The 13860-nt window shown below is 36.7% G+C and overlaps 1 protein-coding gene across 3 annotated transcripts in view; it reads right to left on the bottom strand.

Annotated features, from left to right (window-relative positions):
- The window catches only part of Grid2 (glutamate ionotropic receptor delta type subunit 2), a 1405618-nt gene that overhangs the window by 249416 nt on the left and 1142342 nt on the right, over nucleotides 1–13860 (bottom strand). For all 3 annotated transcript variants that reach the window (XM_031382072.1, XM_031382070.1, XM_031382071.1), the window contains one exon: nucleotides 8544–8739. In XM_031382072.1, coding sequence (XP_031237932.1) covers nucleotides 8544–8739 — 196 coding nt within the window. The remainder of the gene's footprint in view (nucleotides 1–8543; nucleotides 8740–13860) is intronic.

The raw sequence follows: 13860 nt of genomic DNA, 5'->3' as shown, positions 1-13860 counted from the left end.
GTAAATAAAGAAAATATTTAATGAAAAAAATCACAAACTGAGGGAATCCTAAAAATGTGAAATCTAGGTAAGTGAGCAGAAACTATAGAAGCAAGCATCACTAACCGGATAGAAGAGACAGAGGAGAAACTATTAGGCACAGGAGCTTTAACAAAAGAAATTGATACAGTGATCAAAGAAAATGTTAAATCTAAAAAAATTCCTAACACAAAACATCCAGGAAATCTGGGACACTATGAAAGGATAACACCTAAGAAATATAGGGATTCAAAGAAGGAAAAAGGAATTCAAAGAAGGACTCAAAGAATCCAGAAAATATTTTCACCAAATTCATAGAAGAAAGATTTCCTAACCTAAAGAAAGGGATGCTTATAAATATGTAAGAAGTTTACAGAATACCAAACAGATTGGACCAAAAAAGAAAGTCTCTCCTGTGACATAATAATCAAAACACTAAATGTACAGAAGAAAGAAAGAACATTAAAAGCTATAAGGAAAAGGGCCAAGTAAGATATAAATTACACACAAGTTTTCAAGGGAGGATTTCAAAGCCAGAAGGGTCTGGACAAATGTCTTTTAGACTCTAAGAGACCACAGATGCTAGCAAAGACTACTATACCCAGCAAAACTTTCAATCACCATAGATGGAGAAAACAAGATATTATAAAGCAAAGTCAAATTTAATCAGTATCAATCCACAAATCTAGTCCTACAGAAGGAATTGGAAGGAAAATTCCAACCCAAAGTGGTTAGCTATACCAAAGAAAACACAGGCAATAAGTACTTTCATGCCAGCAAAACCAAAAGAAGGGAAACACACACACACACACACACACACACACACACACACACAAAACCATCCACAACAACAAAAACTGGAATTAACAATCATTAGTCATTAATATCTCTAAACATGAATGAAGTCAATTTCCAAATAAAAAGATACAGGTTAATAGAATGTATGTGAAAGTAGGGTCCATCCTTCTGCTACATACAAGAAACATACCTCAACATCAAAAATAGACATTACCTCATTGTAAAAGGCTGGAAAAAGATTTCAAAGCAAAAAGTTCCAAAAAAGAAGCTGGTGTAGACATTCTGATATCTAATAAAATAGCCTTTCTCCCAAAATTAATCACAAGAGATGGGGAAGGACACTTCATACTCATCAAAGGAAAAATCCACAAATTGATATTTCAATTCTGAACATCTATGCCCCAAATGCAAGGGCACCCACATTTGTAAAAAACAACAATACTACTAAGCTAAAACATACAGCATGTGGAAACTTCAAAACTCTACTCTCATCAATGACATCATCCAGATGGAGACAAAAAATGATGGTTCTAATAGATGTTATGACTCAAATGGACTTAATAGATATCTACAGAATATTTCACCCAAACACAAAAGCACCTTCTTAGCAACTCACTGAACTTTCTCAAAAATTGATTACATGCTCAGACACGAAACAAATCTCAATAGATACAAGAAAATTGAAAAAATCCTCTATATTTTATCAGATACCATGGATTAAAGTTGGATTTCAACAACAGAAACAAATATGGAAAGTGAACAACTCTACTGAATAACCACTGGGTCAAGGAAGAAATAGACTAGAAACTTTCCAGAATTCAATAAAAATGAATGTTCAACATTCCCAAACTTATGGGACACCACGAAAGCAGTGCTAAGAGGAAGGTTCACAGCACTTCCTGCCTTCATGAAGAAATAGGAGAGATCTCATACTAGCTACGTAAAAGCACACCAGAAACTCTAGCACCAAAAGAAAGAAACACAGCCAAGAGGAACAGAGGGGAGGAAGTAATCAAACAGACTTGAAATCAATAAAACAGAAACAAAGAGAACAATCAATAAAACACAGAGTTTTTTTCCTTTGAGGAAATGAAGAAGATTGATAAACATTTATCAAAATTAACTAAAAGGCAGAGACATTCTAAATTCACAAAATTTGAAATGAAAAGGGGAACATAACAAATACTGAGAAAACTCAAAGAATCATACTTCAAAACCTGTACTCTACAAAATTGGAAAATGTAAAAGAAGTGAACAGATTTCTTGATAGAGACCACTTTAGACAAACAATTTAAGTAGACTTATATCCCCTAAGGAAATAGAAGTAGCCATTAAAAGCACCTCCCTCCCCACCAAACCTCTCCAGGGCAAGATAGTTTTCATGCAAAATTCCACCAGATTTTCAAAGAAGAGCTAATATCAATACTCCTCAAACTATTTCACAAAATAGAAACAGAAGTCACATCATTTTATCAGTGAACATTCACTATGATATCAAAACCACACATAGACTCAACAAAGAGAGAATTGCAAACCAATATCCCTCATGAATATTGATGGAAAAGTACTAAATAAAACATATGTAAACTGAATGCAAGAATACATCAAAAAGATCATCCCCTATGATTACCTTAGCTTAATCCCAGAAATGTAGGAATGGTTCAACATATGAAAATCTGTCAATGTAATTTATCATATAAACAAACCACATAAAGAAAAACCACATGGCCACCTCATTAGATGCTGAAAAAGCCTTTGGCAAAAATCAAACACCCCATTCATGCTAAAAGTCTTGGAGCTATCAAGGATGCAAGGCATATACCTAAACATAATAATGGTAACATACAGCAAGCCAAAGTCAACATCAAATTAAATGGACAGAAACTCAGAACAATTCCATTAAATCTGTAATAAGAGAAGGCTGTCCACTCTCTCCATATCTGCTCAATATATCCATTGAAGTTTTACCTAGAACAATAAGACAACTGCAGGAGTTCAAGGGCATACAAATTGGAAAGGAAGAGGTTAAAAATATCACTTTTTGCATATGATTTGATAGCATCTATCATCTATCCTACTAGAGATCTCCTATATTGATAAGCATCCTCAGCAAGGGAAGGAACTGTGTGATAAAAACTTCAAGTCTTGGAACAAAAAAATTGAAGATACCAGAAGGCAGAAAGATTCCCCCATGCTCATGGATCTGTAGGATTAATATAGTAATATAGTAAAAAAAGATTGTAGGAGCTGTAGCAGTTAAGGGCACCACAACAAAACTCACAGAATCAACTAACTAACCCCTGGGGGCTCGCAGAGACTAAACCAACAACCAGGGAGCCTATGTTGGACTGACATTGGCTCTCTGCATATATGTTGCATTTGTGTAACTTGGATTTCTTGTGGGAATCCTATCAGTGGTAGCAGAGGCTGTCTCTAAGTTTTATTTGGTAAGCTTTTAGGAACCTTTTCCTCATACTGGGTTGCCTCATCTAGCCTTAATTCCACAGGATGGTGCCTAGTCTCACTACAAGTTGATATAGCATATTTGGTTGATAACCATGTAAGGCCTATCTTTTTCTGAAGAGAAAAGGAAAAGTAGTAAATGGTGGCATAGGGAAGATGGTGGGGAGAGATGGTGAGGAGAAGATGGAAGGCAAAGTGTGGTTTGTATGTTAGAAAAATAATAAAAGAACGTTCAATTTTGCTGAAATATTAAAAAAACAGAAAACTGAGGTGAAATACTAATAGTCATCATTCTGACCAAATGAAAAACAAAATAGTTGTGATATCACTTAATTATACATTTCTGGCAGGAAATGAGGGAAAAGGTGTACTTGTGACTATTCACAACAGGATTGGTTTGTCTTTATAGACCGTATTACATAGCTATAAATATGCAAATTTGAGTGCTCTTCAAATCACAGTAGTACTTTTAGGACCATGTCTATAAGATATAGATATACTCACAGATATAGAAAAATGTATGTTCATTTTTGCAGTTTTCAGAATAAAGTAAACATCTAATAAGTTCATGGGCTGTTTGGAAGGTACTGCAATAGTGTATAGGTCAAATACTCCAACCTGAAAGATTTCTATGATATCAAAATTTAAAACAATAAAGGTTTAAGTTTCCTTGACATTTATAATAATCAAAATGTGGACTAGGGACCAGCAAGATGGCTCTGTAGTTGAAAGTGCTTGATGCCAAGTTTGATGACCTGAGTTCATTCCCCAGAATCACATAATGGGAGAAGAGGACCAACTCTATCAAGTGTCCTCTGCCCTTCAGTCAAGAATGGTGGCAGGTGACATGACTCTCCACCAACGCACAAATAAATAAACATAAGGAAAATATGACTTAAGCTAATAATGATGCATATGCACACTTTTTGTATATAATATCTGATTAAATATACAAGAAATTGAAAATGCTACCAGTCCCATTGTCAAAGTGAAGGATGGCTCTAGGGAAAAATGGGATGAGCAATGTAAACTGGTTTTAAAATTCTGGTAGGATTGTGAATTTCATTTTTTCCAACAGAATTTTAAAAATTGCATGGCACTTTCCATTTGTGAAAGTTTTGCGGTGAGAACTGAGCATCAGTAGTACATTGTACTTAGTGTCCAGAAAGCTCAGCACTCAGTTGACACATGAGAACTATGAAGGTAAGAATTCCCAGGGAAGTTTTCTTCTTGAATTCAAGAATGGGTTTTAACCTGGGAATAACCACAGGCTTGTGGAGCTCCTAGTAGGAAATCATCCCTGATGCAAAAGTGGAGTAAATGACTTTGAACTGAGTGTGTCTAATGAGAAAAATTTGAGTAGATAAGGCTTATGTCCTGGCTTCAATATCCATGTTTTTCAGTGTGACAAAAAGCAATGTTATTAAATCCATACACTCTGCCAAGTAGTCTCAACAAACCTATAGCACCTCATTGCTTTGATCAGGATCCCCTTCACATGCATCTCTCCCAGGACGTCAATATAAAAATATATCTGCTGTGTATTCTCCAGAGTCTGACATACTGAAACTCAAGTTAAAGTGCTAGAGAGTACGTAAGAACTTTGCAACTCTAGATTTCTCCTTCTCTTTTTGAGGATGTACAAAATCAGGAATGAATTTTATTTAAAAAAACAAACATGAGGTTTATTAATTAAAATGATTTTTTTTTAAAAAAAAAATAAGAGATTAGGGAAAAAAACACACCAAGTGAGAGGGATGGACTGTGCATAAGGAAAATGAGTGCATGGATTCCACCTTTTCCTCCCTCTGGGGGAAGGGTCTCCTTATTTACTGTGTGATTACTGACACTGACTGCTCTCCTTTCTACAAGGTTAACTCCAGGGAAGCATTATTCCCATTTCTCTTGACTACAGTGGCTGATACAGAGAAGATACTCAAAAATCACTGTTAACCTCCTGAAAAAACTCAATTACATTTCCCAAATTATATATCTTTAGTACTTATGCAAAACTCCCCAGGCAGAGCACAGAAGCATGTTACTTTGAGTTTAATTAGGATGCCTCGGTACAGGTATATGTCTTGCAAGAATCCGAACTCTCAACTTTCTGTTCATTTACACAGCTGTCTCTAGCACAGCAGAACAAAGATAACCGAGGGGATCAGGATATGCCTTGCAGGAGAGGAAACTGGTAGCTCAATTAAGAACAAGCATAGCCCAAGACATTAATGAGATCTATTCAAGGTTATGGATTGTGAGGATTGTTTTTACAGTGATGCAGGCTTCTCTTCAAGACAGTTCCTGCGGGTATGGATTTCTGTCAAAGATACGACAGAAGAATTTTACTCTTCTGTGGACCATCGACCTAGCCTATCTCTCAGGGCATTTTTTTTTCTGCCTGCACAAATTAGAAACCATTGACAGAGAATGGCAAACAGCTATGTGAGCTATGCGAGAACAGTTTCTGGATAAAGAATCAACACCCAGGTTTTATATCTTTCCCGCCTGGATTTCAAGAACCTATGGTGAGAGCAGATGAGGAGGTTATCATTTGGTGGTGATTTTGCTTTTTAATAAACTTCAAACCTTACAAACTGAACCTAAATACATGTTATTACTCCTACCTATCCTGTGATAGTCAATTTCAACTGCCTTAGCTTTTGTGAAAAAAATCTACAAACGCGTCTCATCTTCACCAGGTTCATGTTCACTACCCTTCCAGAAAGGGTAGAGGACACATGAGAAGGCTTGACTTACTCTTTTCACCTGATTAGTTTTTTCTATCAGCTGAATCTCAGGAAATAAACAGACATTGCTTTCTATTTCTCCTATAGTATTTTTTTTAACATACTACAATTTTAAGTTAAAGGAGGAAGTAGTAAATAATACAGTTTTGTAGCTACAAATTCTATATCTATCCTTTTATTAATCTCCCAAATTATTTTAAAAGATAGGTTTACAGTTCTGCTCTTATTATTTATATCATATTATTTCATCACTATTACTTATTTAATTTTAGGTTTTTGAGATAGGATCTTGTTATGTGCCCTGGGCTGGTCTAGAACTCACAAGCCTCTTGGTTCAGCCTCTGAAATGCTGCAATTACAGAAGAGAGACAACACAAGTGATTTCATTTAATGTTTACAAAACCTGTATGAAGTAGGAATTCTTATCATGGCAAAACTCTCAAGGCCCAGAAAGATACTAAAATGTGCTAATATTTGTAGAATTTGTTTTAAAAATCAAGTTGGACTTAAATCCATGATGGTAGGACTTGTCAGCTCATACTTCTTTCTTCCACCTCGATTATTTTCATCAATGAGTAAACTGAGATATTCAGGAAAAAATGAAAGACGTGTACCTTGCCTCTTCAACATTCACAGTAGCACCCTATTAAAAAAATCTCATGATATCTACTGCTATTTAAATCATGATTTACATCTCTTGTGTCATCCTCACCAGACTCCAGCAACTGAGCCAGGTGACCTTTTCTTTGATGCTAAGCTAATCTTTACTTTCTACCTAGGGGCCTGGTACAGAACTAGTACTCAGCAAATATTCAAAAATGGATATATTAATACAAGAATGAATACATGTTTGTTTTAAAGTACTTTATTGATATTTTATGTCTGATGAAAGAAAATGAACTACTTCCAGGCAGCTTTCCCTCCTAAAATGTAATAAAATTAAAACATAAGAATTTATATTTATACTCATAATCAAAAATAGTATTTGTTTTTCAGCAGTGTGAAGTAATACTAAAGAACTAATGAGGACCTCTTGTACACAGAGCACACCCTCTAGCATTAAAGTCCTCCCAACAGGTAAGGTTCATTTTTGATGGTAGATGGTAGTAGAAGGAAAGTTATTTTTTTCAAACCAGTTAATAGATTTATCCAAATGCTCAAATCACCTTCCATTCTATGAGCACCTACATAATTAACCCCAAACATCAATCCTTTTTTCCTTCTCCCGATACACATGCTTAACCATGTACTTACTGGTCCACTCTCTACTCCCAACTCCTTATTTTGACAATGCCATGTTATTCTTACAGGAGTCTATGATCCTTTTAAGGAAGACAAAAAAGTCCTATTTCCCATCTACACTTAGCCTTTTGAAATTGGACTTGCATAGCAAGGGCAAAGTCATCAGAGGTTGCTTCAGACAGAGTAAGGTCATGTATTTTCTTCCTCAGCGGCCTCTATTAACATGCTAAGAATGTTCATTTGATTGCAAGTATTGTTAATATTTATGGAGAAGACTACATGATCAGCATCAGTTCTCAAGACAATGATGCCAACATGACAATGGCAATGATTATTTAGGTTGATTCAAGAGGCTGAGAGCCATATTGAAACCAGAGGCTGAGAAACCAGAATAGCAAACCCTTCTTCCAGCAGAGCTTTTGCCTTCTGAGCAGGAAGCTCAGACATCGGCTCAGAACTCTTCTTATATGGAAGCTCACAGAGAAAGTGAACATTAATGCTGCTGTTGCTGATAGTCAATCATTTGTTACTTTGTTCATTCCATGGTAACTGAATACCAACTACAGTTAGTTACTGGTCATAATTTTAAACAAAAATCCTGATCCAGTTCTATCATAGAGACTGCTGGGAATGTGAATTGCTTATGAAGGTTTGAAAATAAACTATATCTAGATTGAAGAATAGCTTTTATTTTTTCTCTTTTTACAAATGTGTAAACACCTCCATAAGCCCTTTAAACATATCTACTTCTAAATTATGATTATAGAAGTAATCAGATAAAGATTTTCACTTTGGAAAACAGAAACAGTCATTCACAGGAACCTTATTTGTTGACGAGATTAAATTTTTTCCCCAGTAGCTTTAGATAATCACAAGTAAGATAAAGTTTAGTATAAAAACAAACGCTGTATGGAAAGGACCCTGAGTTATTTAAATGAATTGGATAACATGAATGATATTTGGAATAGGATTTGGGAAAACTTGTTTAGCTTTCATGTTTATAAATTCTTAATCCTTTTCTGAACAAAATAACAGCACCAGATTTTAGTTTTGGATTTCCAAGGGAAAGTTATTGGTGAGACATTACAGGGGACCTGGAATTTCCTTTATGAGAATGCTGAGTTGCTCAGAGACCTTTCTTAAAAGAGTAAAAATATAATTTAACTGAAAAAATTCAATGTCTGAGTACAATAACAAAGAAAGAAATAAATCTCAACTTAGCCATGACCACATTGAAGACAAGCTGATGAAGACTATAGATGAAGAGCACAGTACCTTTTGAATGCCTGCTTGGGACTCCAGAACATTGTTTTCTGATCCATTGCTTCGGTTGATCATCCTCCACATCTGGGAATACATGCTGTCCCTCTCAAAAGGATTCAGCCCCTTCATGCGGACATGCTGATATACTGCGGAGTCCAAGACTGTGCCATAAGGGATATCTGTTTGCTTGGACAGATCCTGAAGAGACCTTGGTTATGGGAGAAAAGAGAGACATAAAAAGAGAGTGCTGACTATTGTCAAGTAGAAAGAAAACTGAAGGAACAAAAGGGCCATTTATCCAAAGCCAGATACCACCCAAGTTTTCTTAACTTACAGTTTCTTAATATTGAAATATATTGGTTAAGGAGGACTGCCTTTAAGTTTCACATGGCAAATTACCAAGAGACAACATCATTAGCAAAGCAAAGGTGAAGTTTTAGTACTAATGTTTTCTTTGTGTTTGGAGGCTTCATGGGGGACAATTGAGCTATCTCATCAGAGTAGTGGCAAATTAGCAGTGACAAATTTAGTTGTTCATATGTCTCCCTTGGTAACAAGGGTTTAATGCTTTTATAGCATAATTGTGTTTTACATAAACAGCATGTTTTCAAGTCAACTAAATACTTAAAACCGATTATTTATTATAGTCATTCCTGTGTGGATAATATATAATGACAAGCAAGTGACATACATTATTCCCACTAGAATGCCTTGCATTCAGAACTATTTCACCAAGTTCCAGATGAGGTGGGTTCAGAGAATAAATGAACCATGTGACACAGTCAGTGAGGAACACAGCAAGGATTCAAATACAGAGCAGGAATCCCTGAAGATGAGGGTTTCCACTTCAAGATGCTGATGCTTCTGTGTTTCCTCGGTTCTGTTTTACCTATGGTATGTGCATGTGTGTGTGTGTGTGTGTGTGTGTGTGTGTGTGTGCCTGTGTGTGTGTGTGTGCATGTGTGTGTATATGTGTGCATGTTCGTGTGAGTATGTGCAGGAAAGGACAGGGAGAGAAAGAAGAAAATCAGGAAAGGAAGAAGAGAAGGCAGGTGGTTGGAGGAAAGAAATAGAGAGACAAAAACAGAGAAAAGGCTGCTTTTGTTAAATTCAGAGAGGATACACTTCATAATGAATGAATTTTTAGTTTTTATGATAATACTCTAAAATTTCAAAACAGTCTTTGATCCAGAAATAGAATTTCTTTGTCTAAGGTTATATGTTTAGTTTCCTTAAATTTGGGGTGTTGTTGTTTATTTGTTTGTAAAAGAAAAATATATTTGGGATTTCCAGGCAAGATAGTAGAATAGAAATTAAGTAAATTCAGTGACTGTTTATAGTTTGGAAACTAAATGAAATAGGAATATTTCATCACGCCATCTGCTACTTCTCCAAGTCCTGGGTTTGATTTATTCAACGCTCAAACTATCTTTACCCTTGCTTCTTCCCTTTCATTGTATCTTCCTAACATAGTGAAGCAGCCCTCTCTCACCCCTGTGAACACCTTAAATCTCCAGCAGGGGCTGCCTTCTGAAATTCCAACTGAGGGTGAGAGAGTAGGCTGGCCAGTACTGGATACACCTCAATATACAGCTTGCTTTAATTGAACAATCATAGATTTGGTCATTTCTTCTCACAGTTCTCATGTTTAATAAGAATGAATCCTTCCACCATTGGATCAAGCAATGTTCTTTATATTGAGAAGACTGTAAGAAAATAGCTTCCACCACCATAGTGGCATGTCTCCCCAGGATAATGGGGATAAAAGACTCCTACCAGAAAATTTACAAAGGTGACCGGAAAAGATTTCATAGAAGGGTTTCCCAGTCACTGTTGCCATGGACATTATCAGTGCCACAATAGGAAGAATAAAGTTGTGGTTTTGAAGCTTAACATAAACTCTGAATAGAACTTTGAGTACCACAGAGCTACTAACACTATAAGAGCAACTTGGAGAAAGTGTACAGTTTGTGGGGTGGTTATCTACAGCCCACAGAACAAAGTCAGGGAAACTCCAATCACAAGTGGAGCTGAAAATCCACATAAGAATAATAGGGCCCTGTCAAATGAATAGAAGCATAGTCTAGGGACCAGCAGTGGATCAGTCAAAGAGAAGAATTAAACAGTCAGGCTACGGGAACCCCACTTGTTTAAATTTTCACCCAGCTGTTCTTCTCCAGTACACATCAAAAATCAACAAAACTACAGGAGAAAATCTTTACATTTCAAAAATAACTCTGAGTACTTACGATCACAATTTACCCATCAAAAAGTAAAACACTTTGGATTAGATGACAGAACCCTTCTTTCTTTTTCCTCCAAGAAATGCATCTTATGGTGAAAAGAAGAAAAAGGACTCTAAGCTAAAGAAACCAGGAAACAATCAAGTGTTGCTGTGTTATCATATGATGAAGTACATTTCAAACCTATTCTTATTGGGAGAGATAAAGAGCATTGCTTCATTCATTGGAAGAGACTGACCCATCAGAAAAATTATATTTCTAATATATATGTACCAAATAGAGGCCCATTCAACTTCTTAAAGCAAGTGCCACAAGATTAAAAATCATAGATTAAACCAAAGTAATAGCAAATGACTTTTATATTTCACTCTCAGCATTTGATGTATCAACTATACAAAAGATGAATGAAGAGACACTGGAATTAAATAACATCATAGATCAAGTGGACCTAAAAGACATCTACAGGCCATTTCCCCAAAATGCCAAAGAATGCACATTCTCTTCAGCACCCCTGGGACCTTCTTTAAAATAGATCATATACTAGCAAATGTCAACAAACAGGAAAACTGAAACTCTCATCTGTATTCTGATCACAACAGGATGATGAAACTGGATGTGTTGCAGGATATTTGATCACACTGTAAACCCCTAGATTATGTTTTTCACTGGAAAAAAAGCTGTATTTAGTTGTGGTCTGGGTCAGCTTTAGCACACCCCTTTAATGCAATAGCTTTCTGCTTGAATATTGTAAACAGGATTAAATAAAGTCAACTATATATCTATAGGTGGAGCAAGCAACCAGTTGTTAGAAGAACATGGCATTATTAAGAAAGAAAAGCTAGCATTATTAAGAAAACAACCATGGGGGGGGTCAGGAGGATGGATAGAGAGACACACAGGAAGTCAAAGGGAGGGACATTCAGTTTGAAGGAGGCTGTTTGAGACAGTAAAATGAGAGAAAGACATTACGGGTGGGATATCAGCTGAGGAGGAAGGTCATCTGAGTGTGTTAGCAAGCTTTTACTCAAGCATTTAACTCCTGAGTCTTCATTGGTAAAATCAAACAACAGAGGTTTTGTTAAAAAAAAAAAAAAAAAAGCAGATGTGAATGGCAAAAGAAACTAAAGCACATAAATTCATGGAGATTAAACAACACAGTAGTGATTGGTAACAAGTCACTTTGAAATCAAGAAGGAAATGTAAAAGTTCCTGGAATTAAAGAATAATAGCACAGCTGGGCGGTTGTGGCACATGCCTTTAATCCCAGCACTTGGGAGGCAGAGGCAGGCAGATTTCTGAGTTCGAGGCCAGCCTGGTCTACAGAGTGAGTTCCAGGACACCCAGGGCTATACAGAAAAACCCTATCTTGAAAAACAATAAAAAAAAAAAAAAAAAAAAAAAAAAAAAAAAAAAAGTAGGACAAAATGGCAACCAACAGATTGGGAAAAGCTTTTTACCAATCCTATATCTGATAGAGGGCTAATATTCAATATATACAAAGAACACAAGAAGTTAGACTCCAGAGAAATCAAATAACCCTATTAAAAATGGGGTACAGAGCTAAACAAACAATTCTCAACTGAGGAATACTGAATGGCTGAGAGGCACCTAAAGGAATGTTCAACATCCTTAGTCATCAGGCAAATGCAAATTAAAACAATCCTGAGATTCCACCTCACATCAGTCAGAATGGCTAGGATAAAAAACTCAGGTGACAGCAGATGCTGGGGAGGTTGTGGAGAAAGAGGAACACTTCTTCATTGCTGGTGGAATTGCAAGCTGGTACAACCACTCTGGAAATCAGTTTGGCGGTTCCTCTGGAAATTGGGCATAGTACTTACTAACTGGCATATACCCAGAAGATGCTCTAACGTTTAATAAGGACACATGCTCCAATATGTTCATAGTAGCCTTATTTAAAATAGCCAGAAATTGGAAACAACCCAAATGTCCCTCAACAGAGGAATGGATACAGAAAATGTGTTACATCTATACAATGGCGTACTATTCGGCTATTAAAAACAATGAATTTATGAAATTTTTTAGGGAAGTGGATGGATCTGGAGAATATCATCCTGAGTGAGGTAACCCAATTACAAAAGAACACACATGGTATGCACTCTCTGATAAGTGGATATTAGCCCAGAAGCTCAGACTACCCAAAATACAATGCACAAACCACAAGAAACTCAAGAAAAAGAAAGACCAAATTTTGGATGCCTCATTCCTTCTTAGAAAGGGGAACAAAATACCCATCTAAGGAGTTGCAGAGACAAACTATGGAGCAGAAACTGAAAGAAGGACAATCCAGAGATTGCTCCACTTGGGAATCCTTCCCATATTCAATCATCAAACACAGACACTATTGTGGATGTCAGCAAATACAGGTTGATAGGAGCCTGATATAGCTGTCTCCTGAGAGGCTTTGACAGTGCCCAACTAATACAGAAGTAGAGACTCACAACCATCCATTGGACTGAGCATAGGGTCCCCAATGAACGAGCTAGAGAAAGGACCCAAGGAGCTGAAGGGTTTGCAGCCCCTTATGACGAACAATATGAACTGACTAGTACCCTCAGAGCTCCAAGGGACTAAACTGCTAACTAAAGAGCATACATGGTGGGACTCGTGGCTCTAAGTAGCATATGTACAGCAGAGGATGGCCTAGTCAGTCATCAGTGGGAGGAGAGGACCTTGGCCCTGTGAAGTTTTATGCCCCAGTGTAGGGGAATGCCAGGGCCAGGAAGTGGGAGAGGGTGGGTTGGTGAGTAGGGGGAGAAGGGAAGAAACAGGGCTTGTTTTTTTTGTTTTTGTTTTTAATATTTTTTTCGGAGGGGTAACCAGGAGAGGGGCTAGCATTTGAAATGTAAATAAAGGAAATATCTAATAAAAAAGCAAAGTTTATAGGAGCAAAAAGAATAATGAAAACAACATATTCAAATCTAGGGGATACAATGAAGGTTCTCTTAAGAAAGTTTAGAGCTGTAAGTGTTTACATTAAAAAATCAGAGATTCAAGGGAGGCGCCTTAGCCCAGAGATCCGGGCAGGATTCGCCATTTTCTCTCGGGTGAGTTTCTGAGACCTG

Source organism: Mastomys coucha, unplaced genomic scaffold (assembly GCF_008632895.1).
Source record: "Mastomys coucha isolate ucsf_1 unplaced genomic scaffold, UCSF_Mcou_1 pScaffold20, whole genome shotgun sequence".
NCBI classification, from domain to species: Eukaryota; Metazoa; Chordata; class Mammalia; order Rodentia; family Muridae; genus Mastomys; species Mastomys coucha.
The sequence above is the reverse complement of the archived record's forward strand: the minus strand, read 5'-3'. Positions and strand labels throughout refer to the sequence as shown.